Source organism: Acartia tonsa, chromosome 1 (genome assembly GCF_053477335.1).
Source record: "Acartia tonsa isolate MP-2025a chromosome 1, ASM5347733v1, whole genome shotgun sequence".
Lineage (NCBI taxonomy): Eukaryota > Metazoa > Arthropoda > Copepoda > Calanoida > Acartiidae > Acartia > Acartia tonsa.
The window spans coordinates 12,902,728-12,927,980 of NC_137260.1; the positions used below are offsets into that span (position 1 = coordinate 12,902,728).

The 25,253-nt window shown below is 33.3% G+C and overlaps 1 protein-coding gene across 1 annotated transcript; it reads right to left on the bottom strand.

The window, feature by feature from the left end:
* Window positions 1-10,122: 10,122 nt before the first annotated feature.
* On the bottom strand, window positions 10,123-11,742 carry LOC145332296 (uncharacterized). Its single transcript, XM_080177261.1, has 2 exons — window positions 10,807-11,742; window positions 10,123-10,482 (listed from the first exon to the last, which is right to left on the bottom strand). Exons 1-2 carry the CDS (start codon window positions 11,331-11,333, stop codon window positions 10,299-10,301), a joined length of 711 nt encoding a protein of 236 aa, XP_080033387.1. The 5' UTR covers window positions 11,334-11,742; the 3' UTR covers window positions 10,123-10,298.
* Window positions 11,743-25,253: the final 13,511 nt, after the last annotated feature.

The following is a 25,253-nucleotide window of genomic DNA, read 5'->3' on the forward strand; positions in this document are numbered from 1 at the left end:
TACTAGAATTAATAAGATACAAAAAAATACAATAAATTAAAATGTAACTATGCAGTCTATTTTTAACACAAGGAGTAATATTGATTGAAGAGATGTTTTACTTTAAAATATTCAGTTATACAATTGCTGTTACTTAAATTGCAAAATAAGTTTAGAAATTGAAAGTAAATTGTTTTTGAACGCGAATCCATAGTTTATTAGAATCTTATCAAGAATAAATAAGAATTTACCAGTTTTTATGTTTAGTCCCTATCCCTCTCATTAATTTGATAATCCCTGTAACCTATAAGAAGTATTATTTGTTATGCTCATTTGGAAGTTTTTCATCGATTTTTTAGGTTGAAAAAATTTACCAGAACAGGCCACCAATAGGTAATAGGTAATTTCATTGGGTCTTTTTTTTACTAACTTCTAAAAGTTCAAGGATAATTTCCTAATTAGACATGATAAGACTTTTTAATAAGCTTTCTAATGGTCTTGGTTTCATTTATATTTACCCAATTTTTTTTTTAAACCCGAAAAATTACTGGAATAGCGTCACCCTCCCCCCTTTACACTATGTTACGTAGTAGCCATTCTGACTTTCTTTAACTATTTTTTTGTAAAAGGCGTTTAAACGCCTATCACAAAACGCCTTTTCAAGGATAGAATCTTGCTGATATAACCCACTATTTCTTCTATATTCTTCTGTATAATCAATAAAATCATGTAGATTTGTGTCTTCAAACACCCACAGATTTGGTCGTTTTATGTGCTCTACGTGAATAACTATGGCAAAAGACATAGCTCTCAATATCGCATCTCTCAGTTTACTATTATTCAGTGACATACCAGCAAACAATACCAAATTTCTGGCCTGAGCACCATGAAATTGTTTGAGACTTGTAACTAAAATACCTTCTGAATTTCTGATAAAGTTCTTAATATTTTTTTCTACATCTTGATCAGTAGGCTGTTTAGTGGAAGGCAATAATACAATATTTCTGCCTTCAGAATTATATTTTTGTAGATACTGATAAACTTCTCTATCCTCTTCTACATCATCCAAATTTTCAGTTAAAACAACAATAACTTCCCTTGGGCGATCAGCAAAGTATTTTTTCAATATTGCTCTTACTAAGAGACCTGGATCCAACCATTGTGTATTCTCATAATGGTAACAAGAAGGCCCAAAAACATTCTTAGTTGGAGATACTAGGCTTCCTGAATTATCAATAAAATCAAAACCTGCAGGTGTTAAAGATGATGCAAGATGGAGAACATTCTCAGAGTTTCGCATGTTCTTCTCCAAACTAATTCTCACAGCCCCATATTCCCTTTTCATTATTCTAGTCCACTTTATATACTTATTAAATTCTAACCGGGGATCATACCAAAAAAGATCATCTTTGTACCTCTTTTTTATTCTAACTTGATGATTTGTATATGATTTTAATACTACACAGTAGGATTTTGCGCCAGTACTAAAAAAATCAATAATTTCGTTCTGCATTCTCATCTCATCGATAAATACATGATCAAACTTAATTCTACTTAAGTAGTCTTTTAACATCCAAGTAAATGGTACTCTTCTTCCCTCCTTTAAATGACGAGCTTTGTAGCGGAGGTCATAGTTAAGCTGTATTTCTCGGGCTGTGACAACTTTAATTTTTTTATTTGATTCAAAATCAATTTCAGCTATCATAGTCATTAGTGTCTTCTGATCTTCCATTTCACCTGTTGGTTGAAATTCGTAAAATCTGTGGTCAAAATCTTCCTTACTTTCATCACATTCTTTAACTGGATTTGGTTTTAAATCATTAACTTTATAACGGAATTCATATGCATATATATTGGTCCAAATATCAGTTGATGAAAGATCAACATATAATATTGTGTCTGTTGGGAATTTGTTAGCACATCTTTTAACTCTTTCTTTCAAAACATAAGTTTTTCCAGTACCCATGTCTCCATCTATAATAAAAAAATTTGATAGGTTTTTTACCGCATTTAATTGTGAAGGTGTCAACATGTAGCAGAGATTGTCAAAATCTGTTTTTGTTCCATCAACAGCTTTTTCAAGATTTTCCCGGTCGTGTTCACTTTCACCATCAATACCAAGATTTCTGCCTATTATTTTATTTTCTGTTTGCTTACTCAACTCAAGGGGATCTACAACTAGACTGTTTTGTTGATTACTGTGTTTCAGCGAGGAAAGTCCAATCAATGCAACCAACAAATTTTCGTATTCTGTTTGATATTCATCTACATTGGTTTCTGGTTCATTATCTGTTAAAGTTGAGATCCATTGTCTCATATTGTTTAAATTCGATTCTCTTACAATAAATTGTTTACAATAAGAGCATGGCGAATTCATAATTGAACCAAAATCAATGTGAGGCATACAAGCTGCTTTCACAAATTTCCATTTCTCTGACAACATTGGCCCAAATAAACTGCTAAAGAAATTCCTGTGCTTCCTTGTTTGATCAGCTGCTTTCTTTAAAACTGAAAGTGTTGAACCTCTCTTTACTTCGATATTTATTATAAGTTTTGACTGAGGAATAACAAGCAAAGTGTCATATTCATTAAAATTACAATCAACATTACATCTGAACCATTGATATTTGTAAAAAGTTTTTAAATGATCAAAAGGAATAGATTCCAAGACTTTCTTTTGCATTTTACTCCAGACCTATTACAAAGATATGCAAATATGAAAGCTGAAGTTTAAAAAAAAATACTTCAGAAGGCTAGTACTATGAAATCTACCTATTTGAATATAAAATTAGTGATCCTAGTAAAAATTCTATGAAAATACGGATCAATAAACTATGTTATCCAATTTCAAATTTTCTAGGTAACATGAAACTGAAAGTTTACCCAAAAATCAATGATTAAAACCACAGGTACTCTTGAGTTGTACGCCACTGTTAATGTGTCTATTTTAAGGGGGTGTTTTACCCCACTAGTCCCTAGAAGAAAAGTGTAAAAAATCAATTTTCAAAGTTTTAAATCCAATCATATAAGATATTTTACAAAAAGAAATGGATTGATAACTACAAAAAACAATCCCGTACAAAATTTTATACCTACTAATATTCAATTTCCTACAAGTACAAAATCTCCCTCCCCCCCCCCCCCTTATTTACATATTACTATTTGTAAATATAGGATCACTACTCAAAATAACTTATTTGGTGAATGCATTACGTGCAAATATCCTTTTAACAAAATAGGTAAGTATTAGTAAGTAAGTATACTTAAAATATTAAAATCTAAAAATCTTAATCATGTCTAGTATATACCTCGGTATCTAAATTTTTATAAAAAATAAAATGCATATTTTTGTCCCTGAGATACAATCCACGAGGAATCCTCAACAACTCGACCTAACACTTTTGATTCATGTTGATTAATAATCTCTACAAGATCTACATCACTAAGATGTTCAATATCCAACATTTCCATAACATCAAGTTCATGACGATTAAGGTCAGGATAGGATAGATTGGATCCTTTTTTATCTTCATTTCGCATGTTCTTACATTTATCAAGCTTATCTCTCAAACACAAATCAGATTGAAATCCCTGAAAAAGAAGAGCTTCTATCTTCTTTTCTCTTAGTGCGTTCGCTGTAGATTGATGTAGTATGTTTTCAAGGTGACTATCCAAGAATTTATTGCGAGCTCGTTCATTTTCATATTCTAGAATTCTTGGTTTGTCTTCCAAAACAATTTGATTTGGTATTACAATCAATTTATTGTCACTGTCAAAATAGTATTCACTTATTATATTTTTTAATTCATTAATCTTATCGATGATTTTGCATTTTTGAGAAACATTACAATTGCCAAGAAAATGAATAGATTCGTTCAATATTTTCTTCCTCCTTTCTTTAATGTCTGGTTTCTGGTTATCTCCTTCCAAGAGGTTCGCAACACCAAGTCCAACTTTGCAGGTACAATGATTATTCAATTTGTGTTTCTCCATAATGACTGAAAATTTAAACAAATTAGCTCATAGGATGGCATAAATAAATGACCTACAGAAAAATGAAAAATATATGAAAAATACCGAACTAAAGCTGGGCATGGAGTTTTTATCAGTAAAATGCGGTGTTTTGTGAATTTAGAAACATCAAAATATTGAAAAATTGCCATTTCAATTACCTACCTGAATTGTTTACCTAAATTTTCTTTTGTTTTTAATTAACAACACTTTATTAAGAAAGCTTTTTTTACCTATTTCATGGGCAGACAGTAGGACACACAAAACTTAGTCTAAAACGACCTAAGCCTCTAAAAATTTCGCCTTCATTACAATTTAACTTAAATAAATCTGAAATGATAATATTACTTATATAAAAGCATCTCAAACATAATTAAATAAATAAAAAAGTATTTGAATTTTTAAATTTCAATCATCTACGCTCTATATAACTTTAATTTGCGTCGGATAAAAAAGAAAGTTAATTCTTTAAAAGTAAACTATATTAAAATTGGGCAATTTGACATGAAATGTATATCTTCTTTAACTATTTTTAAGTATTATTACACTGTATGTTTATGTTTTTATTTAAAGGCAGAAAGTTTGTTTACTATTTGAAATATCAAAATAAGTTTCCAGAAGTTCGTACTAGATTATTCACTTCAAATTATCCGATAATATATCTTAACAAATATCATATGTTTACAAAAATTAATTACATTATAACATGCAGGAAATTAACATTAAGTAAAATTTAAAATAAAATTTATAGTATTATGAACAAAATATTTTTATTTTTTATTTGGAAAGATGGCCGCTGAAGCTTTGTTTAGCTGGTAACGCTTTTTTGGAAATGTTTAAACAAGGGACCAAAACTCTCCTATATATTTTCCCCAAATAAACAAGAACCTATATCCCCCTTTAAGTAAATTCTATGTCAAACTTTACATTAAAAATAGTTATCAATAATTGCAACTGCAATCCTTTACTTAATTTTAGCATATTTTGCACTTACTAATTATACACAAAAGAAAAGGAAAAAATAAGACATGTTTATGTTTTTTTTTAATTACACGCGGCATGAGCGCATACCATAAAAGAATTATTTTCTCTACACATTTATTCTCTTTATTTAAATAAAATCATAAATTTACAAAAGTCGAATTGTTTTAAATTTTATTTAAATATAATTAAAAATATATATATATGAAATATTTCTGATAAGAACTATTTAAATTTACTCTCAAACATGTCGTGTTATATCAGGGGGAAGTTTGTCTATATATATTTACTCCTAAAACCATCAAAAAAATAACATTTATTTTTCCGCTTAGGGCTCCAATACAAACTTTGGATTTCTACTACTGAGTCTTTTATGAAAAACCATCATCCGAATCGACGTCACATGGCTGGGGCTCGATAGTGAAATTCGCGGGGAACAGAATCATAGTCAGAAAAAACACCCCAAAGGAAGTTTAGGGAATGCCTGTTTTTATCAAACAAAAGGGGGGTGCTTCTTTGACCTAATTTAGATTAATGCGAATATTCTCATTAAAGAATCCCTTTTTTAATCTATCCTTCAACTTAATAACGCCCAAGAAGTTTGTACAACTCAATCCTAATGTTGACAGGATAGAGAATTTGAGCTATTAATTTTTTGTACCAACCAATCATATGCCTTTTTTATAAGCTCCATAATTTAAAGTTAAATAATTGAGCGAAATCTTGATCTTTCTTCTTGCCACTTTTGTGTAGTTGAAAAACGGGATCTTAATAATCAACAGACGAAAACATTTACTTCATCGTAAATTATAAACAAATATTTCATTAATATTATTTATTGACTTTAAACAACAAAGATCAACTATAACAATTTAGGATTTTTTGAACTAGATAGTTTCATTTCGTTCTGACTAATCAGTCATAAATTTGCACTTTTATTCACCAGGTTTTTAAGACTATAGATTGAACTTAATACTCCCACTTGCTCCACTGTGAATTTAACATTGTGTTAAATCAATTACTGACACAAAAACAATTTTCTATAGCTGTAAAGCCGCCGTGGCTGTTGACCAAAAGGATATAATGACCGACAAGGATAAGTGTTTATTTTATTCCTCATCCGATTCTGAATAACAATTAATAGTTTCAAAGGCTTTGGTGGCATGGTGGACATTGAGCCCGCTGCTACCCTTGTTGGCGTATCTGCAAGCATCTGTGTCCCGGTTGAATAGTGGTGTAATGGCTATGCCATGAAAAACATTTGGCTTGCATGGTACTCTAATGGAAGTAGGTGGATGTCTGGTTCTGTCCTGTCTGTGGCCTTTCTGAATAACAACCCTAGAAGTTGTTGGTTTGAGTGTGTCTAAACCAGAAGGGCGGGGGCGAACTGTAATACAGTCACGATAAATAGGTGGTTTGTCCACTCTGTCTGATGCTTCATTGTTTGTGGCATTGTAGAGATTGGTAGCAACTGCTAAGGCATGTTGATAATCTAGTGTGTGTGTGCGATATATGGCGCTTGTATTTACCGAGGCCCAGCGGCCCTTATCCCTTAACCCCTCGTCCGATAATCCTGCTGCAAAACCAGCTGCCGCGCCTGTCATCTTAGCACTCTTCCTGCCGATGGGGCCAGTGTACCCCACCGACAAACACAGCCGCTTTATATCACTAAGCAGTGTGTTGATTGATAACTTGCGCAATCCATCGCTAACGGTCTGGTGTCCTTGACCATTATGCACGGAACTCGTTCTACAAAAAATGTAGTTTTTATCTAGATTTTGGCCGTCAAAAAATAAATATCCACAACGATCGAAAAAACGTTCTATCAAAAACACTGGGCATGTCAGACCCGATTCACTTGCTATAACACTAGAACGGCCGGACCAATTTTGATCATTCTTGGCTTTGGGAAAAGTTACTTTGATAATATTAGTTCCTTTGTATTCATCTTTTTGAAAATAACAAGCTCTCAATTCCTCCATATCACTTAGACGACACAATGTATGGTATTGTAAAATAATTGCTAGACAGGCGCGGAACATGGGTATTGGTACGTCCCAATATGAAGAGTAGGCATTGTGGAGTTTTTCTATCACTTTTCTGATGACAGTTACCGGTATGGGCGTGGCTTTTGCCGTTGGGCGCTTTTCTAGCGCCGCCCGTCTGCTCAATCCCTGCCACAATCTGTGCACTTTTGGCGAGTAGAGTGTTAAAGGTAAACCGAGACAATGTATGAAGGTCTTTATCCCACCAGGCACCTGAAATATAAAATAAAATGGATATATGAAACTGTTTTAACTAATGTTTAACTCTGTATGGTCTGCTAAATTAAAAATTACTACTGTATAATTGGTTTTTGTTGAACGTTCAAGAAACAAAATAAAAGAATAAAAATAAAAAAATATGTATATGTCTACCTGTTGTAAGTATGAATAGGTTTTTCTGCTAATTTCCAGATGGTGGTAAAACTGACAAATATTGTCTGATGACAGGGCATAATGTTCAATTCTCTGCTGTGTAAGGAAATCCAACATGTCGGTTATGATTCTCCCATGTATCTTGGTTGTTGCTGGTGCACGTGACTCGGCTATCAATTGGGAATCTCGTAACTGTTGCTGTGACAAGTCTAATCTGTTGAGAACGGGTATACTTCTTAATGGTCCCCGTCTGTTAATGAACGCAGGTATTGCTGATCCAACTGAAAAAAATACAATAATTATGTTAACTAACAGTATTTCTATATAGATGTATTGACAGATGCACCTGTACGATCCAAATATTAATTATAAAATGTTTATCGTAAAAAAAAAACTTCCAAAATTAAATTGCCAATTATTATAAAGAGCCGTTAAATTCGGATTAAAACAAATGATGAAACCGTGATGTATCTATCTATCTTATATGTTTACCTTTTAACCTGGATTGGTTGAATCTCGCCTTTATCCTCGGATCATAAGTTCTCGCCATTTTATAGTGTGGTGACACTAATGATACACTTGTCAATATTCTGAAAATAAATAGAAACATTAAAAATTTTCTGTCTGTGTTTTTGTACTATATTATCAAACAATGTACCAATGTGACATTAAGGAAAAAAGGATTTGATCTCACTGCAATTTTCAATTACAATATTCGAAAAACTATGTCAGTCTAAACTATATACAATATGTTACTTTTATACTATATTTTCATTGATGAATTTTCAATACATATATCTGTGCTTTGAATAGGTTAAAACTGTCAAATAATATATCACGGTAATTCATAATTTTAAGGACTGTATGGACTAGTAATTTTCAATGGAGTCTGACTAAAAAGTTGCTTATTTAACATATTACACTCATTTTCTACACTGAAATTGAAAGAATCATGTGAAAAATTTAAATTTTTAAATTACACAAGGCGTCTGTTCTATGAAGTAACAATAAGTGTAGCTAACATGGAAAAATTCTTGCGTCCCTGGAAGAGACAATCGTGCGATTCTGCAGAAAAATTAGTTTGAAAAACAAATATTTTTTTAACAAAAGATTGGAACTTATTTTTATTCAAAAATTGTGGCCAAAAGCTTGCTGATTTCCAAAGGGGAACAATAAACAATACTGAAATATTGGGGACTTCTAAAATTTTGTGTAAAATAGGGATGATTAATTTTACAGGTGGTAAACAATAATAAACTATGTTGGGTACCAGTTTGTAGAAAAAAATATTCACTGCTATTGCCTGTCTGTCGGGGAGTTTTGATATGAAATTTTCACATTTGGTGTTGGTAGCCATGGCCATCATATCTATGACAGGTGTTACTTCAAATTTATCACAAATTGTTTTGAAGTCATTGTCATCAATTTGCCACTCGTCGGTATTGGTATTTTTACTACCACTGTCGGCAATTTGTAACAATTTTGTGGATCTACGTTGCCACACAATGTGAAGTCTAATGTTGAATTTCAATTCCTGTTCTTTTATAGCAATTGCAAGATCTTGCAGAATTTTCACTCTTGAACCACGTGCTATAATTGATGGTAGACATTGGTTGTCTGTCAACCAGACCACTGATAAATTGGAATTTAATTTTAGAAATTCGAAATTTGTGGTAAAAATATTATAAATCGCCAAACATTCACGATAAGTACTACTTTGGTCACTCTGCTCCATAGAAAAAGGGAAATCACAGATAATATGAAGTTTTTCACATTCGTACACATATGCCGAAGATGATGAACTGTCACTGACCATTACTGATTGAATGCGGCGTCGACACCCTCTAATAGAAATTCCTGTTGCGCAGGAAATAATACTTGAAAGTGTGAAGAACATTTAACCAAACTCTGGCCGTTGAACTTGTAACAAAAAACAAAACAGTTAATTGAAAAGCAATAATTATATAAAAGTTATATTAAATATATCCCTCGATTTCCCTTTTAGATTTAATTAAACATTTAAGAAAAATATAAAATATTATTAAAAAACCTAGGTAAACAATCTCTGACCAATGTAAGTTCATGCACCATTCTGTCTGTCAAGGCGAGTTTACCCTCCCAACCGGAAGCTTGGACAACTTCTCCCAGCTGTTGTTGGCAAGCACGAGTACATATCCTGACTATGTTTCCATGGGAAACTATCATGTGGCATAGGATGCCGAGGATGTGGGCTAAATCTTTAGTGAGTATGTTTCCTTTCTCATGAGACTTTGCAATGGCAGCTGAAATATCATTAGATACGGCAATAATTTTAAAATATGGCGCATTAATTGACATTTGTATTGTATTGATCTCGAAACCGAGATAATAAATCTGCTGAGTAGGACCCAGTGTCTTTTCAGTTGCCAGTTGCCATCCAGCTGCTGAAAAAATGTAAATAATAAATTTCAAACAAGCCTCCGCCTTGGCTCTGGTCATGGAAACATTTAATGAGTCATCGACGAACACACTGATGTCGATGCCCATTGCATGGCAATATCTTTTGATAGGAATAAGAAGAATATCCATCAAATAGGTAGCTGGTCCTGAAAATATAAACAACTTATTAATCATGTTGATATGTAAGCTGCTGCCAGTCCCTTCTCTGTGACTTGCTGCTAAATAAAAAATGATTATTATACAGGGGTGTATATTCTACATGGAATCCCCTGTTCAGGGGGGGGGGGGGGGGGTATAAAAAATAGTTGGTTGAAGAGAAAAAATGTAAAAATTAAGAAAACTGAAAACATTTTTTCCATTTCTCCCCCCCTCCTTGGTGATAAAAAACTAAAGGGGAGAAGGAAAATAAGAAAGTTTGTAGCAGGGGAAAAAATAAAAAATAAATCTTGTGCAGAATATACCCCCCTGTTATTATAGAAGAAAAACAATGGGCTCACCTGTTCCAAATGGCAGAAAATGAAATTCGTAGAAGACTCTATCTCCGCTATCTGATGTCAGTGAGAAACCAAAATATCCTCGGAATTGTTCATGGATCCTCAAGTGTGTGTACATCGATTTTATATCGACCGCTGATAACCAAGAGTTGGGCACGATCCTTAAATAAAACAAATATTATATTCGTAAATGAAATTTGTCACAAAAAAAACAAATATTTGTTTAATTTGTATTCTTGTCACTTATGAAAACTCCTTCGTCTCGCCCCTTCCCCCCATAAGCCCGGTGGAATCAGAATGGTTAACTGGTCTATTTGCAGGCTTTAGATTTGAATAAACAAATGGTTTAAGTATCGGACAAAATTGCTATACTAGAGGCGACTATTAAACAAAAATTATTGGGTACTAATACTAAAATCTGATGAAATTTGAAAACTAAAATACGACTAAATCTATTAACTTTTATTTTATAATATTTAACATACCTGGGCATGACATTGTGGATATCTTCCATTGTGCAAGTCTCGTCTTGAAGTAGCCCATTCAATGATCTTGAAAGATCAAGGCACATCCTAAGCTTGGATGTACCTGTGGCTGAGTTTTTCTTGACTGCAACAGAAATCGGATTTATGAATTTTGGTTTCGCAACCGTTTGTACTATTACCCCTTTGCGCAACCATTCATCTGTTTGTTCCTTCACGAAAGCAAGTTGTGACCTAGCATTTTTGTTATTTGGTAAATCTATAGCGCTAGGGGGTTTTTTCACAAATTTTGGAACATAACCAAATTTAAGTAAATCAAGAACTTTTTGATCGGCTCCGAGGATATCCTTATAAAAATCATAAGCTTCCGCTGAATGTATGTTGCGTTTCAATGGTTTATAACCACGACTGATTAAATCAGCTATATGATTGTCGATATATTGCACAAAGGATTCATCACTCATGTCATTGTCAACAATTATGTTATCATCCTTGTCACCGGGAGATGTGGTACAGTTAATGTTAATCATAGTATCAATCTGGGGACAGACTTCTGGTGTATCACAAATATTATCACAATTAGGTGTAATATCACTAGTGTGTTCAAGCAAACTTTTGGGGCCGGAAAAATTAGAATCATAAAGTTTTGAACTATCGTATATAGTTTGAGCGCGGCTGCCAGTATCAGCTACTGTGGATAATGCCAATGTTTCACCGTCTGATTTAATAACTGGGGCCGCAGCCTCGATTCACTTGGAAGGTTTCTTATTCTCTTTGTTGTGACATTCCGACATACGGTGACCAACCTTGCCGCATGAGTGACAAGTGCCGGCGAACCGTTTCTGACCTGTATAGCTGTTGTGCTTGTTGTCGCGTTCTTTGCGTTTGCGTTCGTTTTCTTCATACTCTTTTGTGTACTGATTGTACAGAGCTAACTGTTCACCCTGCAACATGGTGCCTACATCGGCTGTAGCCATGCGCAGTACAACCGTTGGTGAAGTATAAAAAACCAACGCCCCAAAACGCAATACATTTTTCAACATCTCTAACGCCATTAAACTTGATTCCATGGACCTGTGCAGCTCGGAATGTAACTCCAATGGTGTGTGACAGGTATAGAGCTCACGCAGAGAGTCCTGAAATATAATAACTAATTTTAAAAACTAATATTATTCTCAGTGTTCTGGAGCCGTATAATTTTACTGCTACTCCAAACTATCAAAATTATTCTCTATTGGATTTAATAAACAAATCTATCTATAATATTCTTCTTTTATTTGGTTAGAACTATATTAACATAGAAGAATTGTGTGTTTATTTGTTGAATGACCATGATTTTTCAGATTAATGTATAACAATAAACCAATGCTAAATTGACTTGTTACTTTTTTGATTAATCTGGAGCCGAAGCCGTTTTTAATAAAAATAACGGCTCCGATTCCATCAAAGATATTAATGCTCCTTGTTCCGGCTCCGAAACATTGGTTTTGTATATAGGATTCTAAAAATGTATTGGAAATTAGATTAAATGAATAAAAATGGCTTGGGTCCAAAATCTATGCAACTACCTTGTAATTTCAATATAATGTCCTTCTTTTAAACTAACTTACCTCTATATTGCTCTTGGCTGATGTGACATCTAATAAAAACTTCTGCAACAATTTGAGAAAAGAATTTTCCTTGCAGAACAATGAATTTATCTTGGTGATACCCGAAAGTCTTTGTTGTTGTAGTATGGATGCATGCATTACCATGAATTGTGGATCACGTGATTTGCTTGGTATACTATTGATCCACTTATGCTCCGGGAGTCTCACTTGTTGCCACCCCTCTGGGATGGGGAAGGGGGTGGCGTTGATGTGATTTGACCTTTGTGTTGCAGGTGCTGTTGTAATCCCTGTTATATTAGAAGATGTGGCTGTGGTTGCGGCTGCGGTGTTGTCCCTTGATTCTTCTAACTGTTTGGTTTGTGCCAATGCATTGGCTATAATCTGCGCCACCATCTCCGGCGATAACTTGTCTTGGGTGTCGCTGGTCCCAGCTTGCTTCTCAGGTTCGGGTTCTAATTTCATAAAGGATTGTACATCTTGTAATCTCCTTGGGGTTACAAATGGCTGACGGAAATCGCTTGTTGTTTGTGGTTGGTTGTTGATGATGGAATAAATTCTATCTTCGTCAGTTAGTAGGTTTACTAAATGTCTTCCTTCGCTGGAGCCCATCGTGTTTCTATTTTCTGCGTGTTGGATCCTGGTGTGAACATTGTCTGTAGAAACATGACGCTGTCTATTTTGCATGGCGGGGCGGAATGCAGCGGCATTATTGTTGTGACCTGTGTTGTGTGAAGGAGCAATATTTGAAAATATTATTTCTGGTGACTGGTCCCTCCTTGGTAATCCATTGTTTGTTGCTGGAACTCTCGCAGGTCTTAGGGAAGGAGGAACACTTGCGGATCTGAGTGGTAATTGATTGTTGGAGCTAGCTCTTAGCTGGTTGTTGTCTGCTTGCGAATTGGTGGCTGTGCCCAATGTTGCCTCGACAAGGTTGTCAACTAGATGTCCTTTGAAACAGAATAAAATCAATATGAAGTATATAACAATTGGTCTAATATTAGGTTTTTTTATACACTATCATTTGTTTTCATGACATCTTATGAATAATTTGAATAAAACAATTTATTTTGGTCAATGTGACTCGGATATGTTGTCGTGAACTAACATTGTTATATAAACATTTTTTTATTCTTTCAATTTTTGAGGATTATGTCAATGATTCTAATATTAGCTTTTATTAAGGATTTCTGTTCATACTGACTTAAATAACTATTTTAGATAAGACGTTTTAATTTGATTAATATACTTAAGTATGTTGTTCTAAACTGAACCCATAATAAATGTAATCCAATAAACTTTTTATTTTATTCTTTCCTGTATTAGAGTAGCTAGATTGATCCTCTGTTTCCTCCTGTATGGTCGGAACCGCTGAAAAAGAAAATAAATATTATTTTTAATACTATATGAAACAACTAATGATTACACCCCTGGGAGCCTCTAGAGGCACTATTAATAGGGTGAAAAATCAGCCTTATCCCGTTTTAAACTCTAATTTTTTAAAGAGATAAAAATAATTTGGGGGGAAAGAAAAGTAAAGAAACCCTCTTCAAAAATATTTTAAAAACTTTTCCAAGACCTGTGAAAAGCCTCAATGTATAAGAGAACAATTTCGATTCGTCAATTAATGAAATCCTTCAGGCTAGACAAAAAACGCTTACTACTTTCTATAATATGATATTTCAAATATTAAATAATTGTAAAGGAAACTTTTTGTTGTTAAACCATATTCCCTTTGATATTAAAATATCGCTGTCCGCCTCTTTTTGAAATAAAATTTATTTAACACACTAAGCGATTTGTTCCCATTAAAGCAAACATTCTTTGTTTTTGAATTTTATTATACCATAATTCAAACTAGGTTAAGTTTTAATTGTTTTAAATTGGTATCCGTAAATTTGAAAGATTTATTGGATAAAATATCATTCTATTTCTGTGGGGTTAGGTGCTTTCCATTAAGAAAAAAAAATTTTAATATGTTAACCTAATATTACCTGGGGACACTGGTTCATATCCATTGTCATGGAATGGGGGTGGAAGATGTTGTTCCACTTTCCCTAACTCAGGGAGCCTGTTGTTTTCATCATTCGCTGCCATTTTAGTCCAGACAAAAAATTATGTGCTGTAGGGATAACAAAATGTTCTTCGTTTGGAATCTGAAATAAAAATAATTAATTATTAACTAATTGCATTATTACACAAGAATCCCTATTATTAAAATGTTAAGTTTTTTGTAGCCATACAGTGTAAATATTACTATTGTTTATTAGGGGAGGGGAGGGTGGGTTTTTTCAAAGAATTTTTTAAAAATATTTTTTCATTCCACTTTATATAATCTTAATAAAGGCCTGTGCTTGACTTCAATAAACTCTTTATTCTTGTCACTGTATATATAGGTAAAGTATTAATAACAATATGGACTGATGCTTTTATATATCTTTGATATGTTACTACTTGGATAGTCGCTGATAAACTAACTCTGGCCAGCTAGGTAAAGAGTGTATGCCACCTCTGTAGGCCGCCTGCCTATAGTGGTAATCTCCTTTCCCCTGTGTCCTTTAAACCAGGGGGTAAAGTCATCCCTTTCCATTCGAACCCCCACCTTATTTTTGAATGAAAACGTTTTGTTTAAGTCAAGACTGACCATACTGGAAGCGAGGGGACTCCGTCCCCTCCCCTCTCCTTTTTCCCAGCGGTCTGCTCATCTGACCTTTCCCCTGTACCCCTGTGGGAGTACCTCCCTCCCCCTTTTCGCCGGCATTGCTGTCTGCCATTGCCAACGGTTTCAACAAAACCCCGCCAACTTTTTAGGGGTGCTCCCCCTCTTTTCCATTGTCAACCCTGGGGCCTCCCCCATATTCTACACTGTGCCTGGCTGGGATACTCTCCCTTTTCAAATGGAATCTTTTGGGTCCTCCCCAACTGTACATGTAAAATCAGTGGTAATGGCAGCCTACCTGGCTGCCCCTACACTCTTTTTTGACCCCTGCCTGGGGTCCCTGCCTATACGGCTGGCCCCAACGGGCCTCCAACAAAATTGACCCCTGCTGGTCATTTCAATCAGAGCCTAAAACGGTCATACCGCAAAAATTTGAATTTCTTTACTTTTTGTCTATAAAAAGTCAACAAATAAATAAACTCCCAATGGGTGGTCTTTTTCCCCCTATGCTCCCGTCCCTGACGCTTAGTCCCCTCCCGAACCCCATGGCCATGCACCGCAAATTTGATGTTGTTTTTCGATAAAAGACCCCATCCATAAAAAACCGACAAAAATGAAAAAAGTTGTAGGTAGTACTAGTTCCATTTTAAAAATTTTATCAATTTTGACATTGTTTTTGTTACTGCCCTGCAGGCCTTTAGGAGCACTTAATCGAAAAGGGTTGAAAAACGACCAGATCCACTTTAACTATTAGTTTTAAGAGAAACTAATTTGAGGGGTTGATTTAATTATCGGTTTCCTATTCTGAACCTATAAAAAGAAGTACTGTCAAGAAGTACCACAGCGGTTAGCAGCTGCTGATAACAATTATATGTCACTTTTAAATAATGATTATGCTGTAATAAACTTAATTAACGTGTATTGAAATTCTAATATTATTTATAAGAAATAAATCGCAAATATAATTAGCTTATTATGAAATATCTTTACCTGATCTTAACCTATAACCAACCACTGCGAGGGCTTTAACCTTGCGGGGCCTATACCTGCTAAACTTCTAAATTTAAAACTATAAATTAAGTTAAGGGGGTTAGCCAGGTTTGTCATTTTAGGCGGGCGCTTTTGGGCGGGCATTTTTGGGCGGGTGGTTTTGGGCCGCCCAATATAAGGTCCTTTTGGGCAGTTATGGGCACCCCCCTTTTGGGGGGAGAGAAAAAGGGAAGGTGGTGAAAAAAGAGGGGGGGGGGGCATATTTTTTGGTTGATATCCTTATACTAAAGTAACAGGATGTGTGTCTGTTTGTTTGTGTGTCTGTGTGTTTTTACCGAAGGATCTCGCTAACCGCTGAACCGATCGGGTTCTCCTTAACAGGTTAGCTTCTCATAGGTTCTGGGAAGTTTTATAACTATTTTGGGGGAGAATACCACCACCTTTCTAGAGCAGGATTTCGCTAACTGCTGAACCGATATGGTTCTCCTTTCCAGTGGAGCTTTTATAGGTCCTGAGATGGTTTTAGGCTATTTTATTTCTAATAATAAGTCTCGGTAGGTATGGTTTTAGGCTATTTTATATCCTTTTTATATGCTTTTTACGACATTTGCCCAAAAGGGATGCCCAAAACCACTTTTGGGCGCCTAAAAACCTGTTTTGGTTGATATCCTTATACTAAAGTAACAGGATGTGTGTCTGTTTGTTTGTGTGTCTGTGTGTTTTTACCAAAGGATCTCGCTAACCGCTGAACTGATCGGGTTCTCCTTAACAGGTTAGCTTCTCATAGGTTAACTGCTGAACCGATATGGTTCTCCTTTCCAGTGGAGCTTTTATAGGTCCTGAGATGGTTTTAGGCTATTTTATTTCTAATAATAAGTCTCGGTAGGTATGGTTTTAGGCTATTTTATATCCTTTTTATATGCTTTTTACGACATTTGCCCAAAAAGGATGCCCAAAACCACTTTTGGGCAATTGGGCCGCCCAATATGACAACCCTGGGGTTAGCCCTCTAAGATTCAATATTATTCTCTGGATATTATAGAAATGATTTGGAATGAAAAAGATTACTTTCACTCTGTTGTAATTGACTTATGATTTTATTTGGCTTCGCTCATGTCATTGCGGGTATACATCTTCTGATGAAAAAGAATGTTATTACAGGTTTTTTTCCAGGGTCAAATATTCGGGGAAGATTATTCCTCCTCCAACATTTCTCCTCAAAGGGAAAAGTAGGTTGCTGGTAAAATCTGTAAAGGTTGTGAGTTTTAAGTTAAAAACAGTAGTACAATGATAAAAAATTATGTCAACTTAAAAAAAAAATTGTTGTCTATAGTTCTTTTCAATAAGAAATACACATATTTAGTGAATATTATCGTTCTACTACTGTTTATAATCCCTAAAACACACACTTTTACGGATTTTACCCACAACCTACTTTTCCCTGTGTCAATAACGGTACTTAATTTTTCTCTGTAAAATGGAGTACAGGTCCTAATACCATTTACCTGATCTAAATGAACACACACATACTACATTAATTACCTCATACTTGGCGGGGATACTGTCCATGACACTCAAACGCCATGGTCCAACAACCCAGTATAACCAAGGGAAGTCAAATGTCTCGTTTTCTGTTTAAACACCCGCGGTATTAGGTTATGTAACACCCATCAGACAACCAACTCTTTGATTGCACGACCATTGTCTGAGAAGTCCTAACTGTGCATTAAGATATATAATTTTTCCGGAATTTTAAAGTTAGGGGGAGATTTGAAATCTGCATCAAATTTTGAGGATTTTTTATAAAATTGGTTTTTTCTATAATTCTTTATCTAAAAGCGGAAATGCAATTTAAGTTAATTAATTTTGGCATCTGTGATTGGTGGATTTAAAAAGTCTGCGCTCTGATTGGATGGCGTACATTATTCAACCAATTAGAGCGCAGGTAGTTTAAAATCCACCTATCCTATTGGTCAAAATTAATTAACTTAAAATGCATTTACGCTATTAGATAAAGAATTATACAAAAAACGAATTTTATAAAAAATCCTTAAAATTTGATGCAGATTTCAAATCTCCCCCTAACATTAAAATTCCGGAAAACTTATATATCTTACTGTGCATGGTACTTAGTTGAGCCTATTTTGAGCCAGGGCATTCCCGATACTCTACTATTAATGTCGCACACATAGTAGCAGTAGGAACCATTATTGCCTTTAGTCATGACGAGGTGTTAAGCCGAGATTCGAACCTATCACCTCCCTGACGACTAGTGGATTTGCTATGTGTTGAGCCACGGACGCGAGTTCAAACATACAAGATACAACATATTTACATTACTAATCTAAACTAGATCTTATTTGACAAACATACAATTTACTACTTAACTTTATTATATGGAATACCTAATTGTTCAAAATAATACACAGTACAAATGAAGGTGCTTTGACTTTTGTGTCAGAACCTAAATTGGGACATAGTGCATTTCATTACCCTAGGTTAGGTAACTTCATTTCACTTTTCAATTAAATCTAAAATGCAGCGGTTTTTGAGAAAATTAGATTTAGAAATTTCAAGTTCAATTTTCACCCACTAGGAGTTACCGCATAATCATGACAAGAAAAGCAAAGATTATTTATTTAAAATTTTGAACAACTTTGCATTTATAAAGTTCTTAAAAAAACACTCCTGAAGTGAGTTAATTAATGGCCATTTTTATCAATTGCTTTGCTAAGGTCACGGAAATTCAGCCTTAAATAAATCATATATAGAGAGGTTTTATGACTGACTTTATAAAAGCAAAGTTGTTCAAAATTTTAAATAAATAATCTTTGCTTTTCTTGTCATGATTATGCGGTAACTCCTAGTGGGTGAAAATTGAACTTGAAATTTTTAAATCTAATTTTCTCAAAAACCGCTGCATTTTAGATTTTATTGAAAAGTGAAATGAAGTTACCTAACCTAGGGTAATGAAATGCACTATGTCTTAATTTAGGTTCTGACACTAAAGTCAAAGCACCTTCGAAGGCACTGTGAATAGTTAAAGTGGAGAAAAGTAGGCTAGTTTTCATATAAATGGTGAGCGTAGTTTTCCTAGTTAACATTCAAAATAACTATAATAATATTTTAAAGTTAGGAAGGTGTTTTAACAAAACAGAATAGGTAATTTGGCATATGATAGAATAGAATAGAATTTATTAACTAATGCAATACATTTAATTATTAAATACATAAAGGGTGTTTAAAAAAAAACCAATCGCTTTACTCTTTTCAACATAAATCCTACAGTTTTAGTCAAAAACTAACAAAAAATGACCAAAATCATGTCCAAGCAATGTCAATGAGATAACACTATTGAATTTTGATTTCTACTCACCTCTCCTGAGCACTACAGCTCGAGTCCTAGCCCTTGTGGAAAATTTTTCTCTACGTGGATAGTGCATATTTCATTACAAATTAAGACAGTTTTATCTTTTTTTAAAAAGAATAAACTGTCTAAAGTACTTGAAATCTTGTAGATAGACCCCATAATGTTTAGAATTTTTGATGGAGCATGTAAAGACCTTTCTATATACGCCTTAATCAGATTTCTGACCCAATCCTAGCCAATTTGGCATTAAAAAGACAGACCCATCAAACATTGAGACATGACTGCTCTGTCTTTTAAAAAAAAGAACAAACCGTCTTAAGTACTTAAAATCTTGTAGATAGGCCCCATAATGTTTAGAATTTTTTATGGGGCATGTCAATATCTTTCTAAAGACACCTTACTCAGGTTTCTAACACAATCTTAGCCATTTTGACATCAAAAAGAAAGATCTGTCACACATCAAGAACTGGAGAGACCTGTCATGTCTAAATGTTTGATGGGTCTGTCTTTTTAATGCCAAATTGGCTAGGATTGAGTTAGAAACCTGGTTAAGATGTCTATAGAAAGGTCTTTACATGCTCCATCAAAAATTCTAAACATTATGGGGTCTATCTACAAGATTTTAAGTATTTAAGACGATTTGTTGATTTTTTATCTCCATGTAAGGAAAAAATTCTACACAAAGGCTAGGACTCGAGCTGTAGTGCTCAGGAGAGGTGAGTAGAAATCAAAATTCAATAGTGCTTTCTCATTGTCATTGCTTGGACATGATTTGTGTCATTTTTTGTTAGTTTTTGACTAAAACTGTAGGGTTTATGTTAAAAAGAGTAAAGCGATTGGTTTTTTTTTAAACACCCTTTATAATCAAATATCTATATTAATCATATTAAAAATTGCATAGCAAGGAGTAATTAAGCCTTGGAGTAGGCCGTAAATTTACCCCTATAACTTATAAATAACATTACTTAATAAACTCTAAGAAATTGGTTTAGGTTGTCAATAAGATGTTTCTAAATGTTCAAATGGGTTGGTTCTCAATGTAAACTTAGAACAAATATTTGATTGCATGACTTTAGTCTCGAAGTCCTAGTAATGATGGTTTTGAGTTGAGCTCTTTATAATATCTAAGCATTCACATTTTTATCCTCTGTTTGTCACTCTTTATGCACTCTTTCCACATTTCATCTCTAGCTAACATTACATGGTCTATTTTGATGCATATAGATTCGAGACATAATTTCCTTTTATTGCTAAATTGTATGGACACTGAAGGGAGCAGAAATCGTGAGCTAAGTTTATGCTGTTGGAATTTCTATGATAATAATAATTATAACTCACTAGGCATACAGGGATAGGGCAATGGACAATGCTTCAATATAACTCTTTTCTATGAAGTAGTTGTAAAATTTTGCATTAAGTAGCCTTATGAATTGGAAGAAATCTAGGAACATTGTTCCATATCTTCATCATAAATTGCCATCTACTTAGTTCATTAACCCTATCCTTATAAAAAGCCAGTCTATCTGTGTGTTCGTTGGCAGTGAAAGATCTTGCTATCTGATATGGTTCTCCTTTACATTGACACTTCTCATAGATCCAGGAAAGGTTTATATATTTATTTTGGAGGAGAGGACAATCACCCTCCTAAGAGATGTTCTGCAGATAGAAATTGCGCAAATAATGTTACAACAAGTTTCTATATAATACTCCGAGTCCACATCAAAGAATCTTTTTTTTATGTTATGTGAAAATACCATTTACTTTATTTGGCTATTTTACAGACACTAGTAGTAAAACTAAACTTTAAATCAGGAAAAAGGAAATATTCATATTTAACTCATATGTACTGAGGATTTATAGATGATTATTATTAGGTATAGATGCGAAAAAAGATTTGTTAAGGTAAAGGTGACATTCTAATATCTAAGCAAGTGAATCTGGCATAAACCTTTCCTGGACCTATCAAAAGTTCCACTGTAAAGGAGAACCATATTATTTGAAACAGAATTCGAAAAGCTTTCTACTTTATATAATAGAATTCTTATTTAAAATCTATATTTTTTGTAATTACTTTTGGATAATTTACTTTTATCTTTAACTCTGCTTAAAACATACTTCTGCGAAAAGATATATTTTATCATTCTAAATGTTACTGAGACCTAGACTTAAGATTTGTTTTATTGGTATAAATAGTAGGTTAGGATACTATAACGGGAGCTATACCCTACAGGGATAAGGGACAATTGTTAAATGTTTGTTGCTTTATTATTAAGATTTCTGAACCAGCTAACCAATTTTAGTATATTAAGAAGAGCTATGTATTAAGCTCTAACATATTACATTCAAATGAAATGTCTAATAATTGAAATCGTCCCAAGCATTGTTATAACTTGATACCTTAAAAATTGTATCTTTGCTGCTGTGTCAGAAACATGACTTTAATAGTTAGAGTAAGGGTATAGCCGTGGTCTAATACATTACCATAGATAAATGGTTGACAACTACTAACCAAGGAAATTTAACTTCTTAGGTCGAAATAGTTCCCTTGTCCCTGAGTAGAAGATTATCCATCCTTGAGTATTATTATGTCTAGCTAAAATAACTAGAGTCAGAATAATAGCTTGAAAAATGGTTATGTTTTACTTGTGAATTATTCTTTTAATGCTGCATATTCTACTGCATTGTCTACTCAGTTTAAAAAATGAATTCTTCTCTATATCTTCATTTATTTCTTTTTTTTAGAACGTCACACCTGGTTTTCTCTTTCCTTGGGGATGCCCGGTTGAGGATTAATTGGTTAAATAACCGTGTCCGTGCCCATAACCAATTGTGTTTAACTTTAAACTCTTTATAATCTAAGATATGTTGCGCTCTAGTTGGATATATTTGTCCCTATTCTAATTTTAGCTCTCACATATTATGAAAATACCAAAACTAAATCTAGCTGTAAACATAAACTAAATTGTACTTATTACTTAAAGTTGTAAAAAACAAAAAAGGGCTGTAATATATTTCTTACATTAGAACAATATTATTTATCTTTACAATTACGTGAATTTTAACATTTAATGAGAAAAATTTAAGGGTGCTTTCTCTCAAAGTACATATCGTGCACTGGCCCCCTCCCTCATTTCATTTTTTTTTATAAAAATTGAATATATATGAAAAGAATTTTTATGGCCAACTACTGCAGTATGTCCTAATTCTTTGGGGCTGCTTTGAAAAAATGAAGCCTAACCTAAACTGAACTAAAGAAATAAACAAACAATCGAAAAACTACCTTGCCTTTATTTTATTTTCTTCAAAAATAAGAGACGTGTTTCATTGCTCAACTCGGCACTTTGAGGGAATAGGCAATCTAAGTAACTTTAACCAGGACTCTAAAACTGCAGGGCTGCTAACTTATTCTATGTGTTAATATTCATAGTTATTAAAAGAAGTGTTACTTTGCTTAGCAGATACAAATATTTCTTTAAGGTTGAAACAAAATTGTCAATCGATATTGATCAGAAATGGCGTTCACCTTCCTAAAACACCTATTTTTATTGTTTAGGCCTTTTACTTAAAAAGGGTCCTGGATTGGTGTAAACGTGAAATAATGCCACACAGTATAATATTCTGTTCATGAAAGAGATTAAATATTTTTTTTCTAGGATCAATATAATTGTGAATTTACCTTTTATCTTGAAATTAGAATTGCAGTTACTCTGACAGACAAACCTTCCCTAGGGAGGTTAAATCAGAAACCATCAATTTTGAAAAATTAGCAAATTAATTGTAGTTTTAATATTTTTCTTATTTATTGCAGTTAATGCCTTTGATATTTAAGGCTATAGGGCACATAAACATGAAAAAATGGCTGAAACTTTGACCTAAACAAAAACAGGTTCCCTTAAATTTATAGATATTATTTTATGTTATGGGTTTCCGAATCTTACTTGACAACCACTGAACCGAATGTATTGTCCATTTTAGGGATACCTCACATATGTCCAGGATGGTTTTAAATACTTTTTAAAAAGAGCCCCTATGTGCAAAAGGCACATACATCGTCTAATATTACATAAGAAATTTAAATATAATTGCTACAAAAACAAGTATTTATTTATGTAACACTTATTTTCGTATTTATTAGTTAATCAAATCTTAAATTGTTTTAATATACACATGCTAAAAAATGCATAAAATAATTTGTAATGTAGGAGCATCCCCTAGGGAGAAATCCTACGGTTTTGTAATTTCATACTTCAAAGGGATTATTATATTTACACTGGGTTAGGAGGCCAACAAAAAATCACGAAACCTTTCAAAGCATTGAACTTAAATAAGAAAATTACAACTACAAGTGATTTTTTGTTGTTGGAATTTTTAGATATTTTCATTCTGTTCATGTTATGGTTTTGGCTATTTTTGGGGGTATGAGACACCTCTAGTGAAAATTTTTCTCCACCTATTTGACATGGTAAAATAAGAAGCAATTTGTCAGAAATTAAGTTTAAGTTTTAACTTTTTTTCGACGTTTTTTTCATCGATTCTGGAGATTTGCTTTGAAGTTTCCCCTTTAGGGACTACTTTTGCAAGGTTAACCCTCTTCTTTTAAACATTCCAATAAAAATACATCAACAAAAGGAATTAACAAGGATAGATTTTTTGTAAGCAGATAAGCAAAAGTTCTCTTTAAGTTTTAGTGTTGTTATTAAATTAACATGAACTGTTGAATACCAAAAATGGTTGATTTGTAGGTGTAGTGGTACCTAATGATAAATGTTAAAATGACATTAAAATTCAGTTTAAACTAAATAAAAAATTTTGGTATTATCTGATAAAGATTTTTTTGCGGATTTTCATGCGCAGCAAATTAAAGAATAGTTTTGCTGTGTAAAAAAAAGTATAAAAAATGAGTCTGAAAAGGGGAGTTTTAAGGGTGAGGGTGGAACGATATTTAGCCCCAAGATACTTTGCCATTTCAGTTCTGGGGAAGGGAAAAGTATTTGAATTTATAAAAGACAATTGGCACAATGTGTCCGTATATTTTCTTTTTGTTGTGTCTGACCATACAGCATTTCATTAAACATTACTACTGGAAATCTTTATCTACGATTTGATAAATATCAAATTCAATTATAGTAGCATTGACAAAAAAATATCTCTAATAAGACCTTAATTTTTTTTCTTAAGTATGGTTTCACAGGCACTTGTCCTCAAATCAGAAAATGAGAAAATAAATTAAATTGCTCTTACCATCCTAAAATACGATTAATCCAAATATTTTTTTTTAAAATTACTGTCGGTTTATGCTAGATATGTTTTTTCATCGCGGTTCGTAACCGGTTTTTATCAAGCTGTGAGTTATGTCCCTTTATCCCTGACTTTCAGTGTGGAAAATCTTTTGAAAAAGAAAAATAGAAATAAAAGTATTTTAATCTAAATTGCAAGTTCTATAGTTTTGTATTCTTATAAAAGAAAATATATATCAAATAAATGGGGGAAATAGTGTATTGTTGTATTTTTAAAAGCAAAGCTTTTCTACAATTGGAATCGGTTATTATGTCTGTAACAGCGGAAAGCTCTGATCGTTAATTTAGTCATTGTTCATTTGATTAAAACTTTTTAAGACTCCTGTGAAAATAAGGAACAATTTAAAGTCTTTATAAACCTTAAGAAAAGTCCTAAAGCCTACAGTAAAAGGGTTGATTTTTATCATTAATAGCAATATTATATTTATATGTATTTCTTAATAGTAATTTCTGGGATTATTAGCATAGCAACTCTATAATTAAGTAAGAACGTCTTTAAGTATCCTGCATTTTAAGTGGTTTTACGA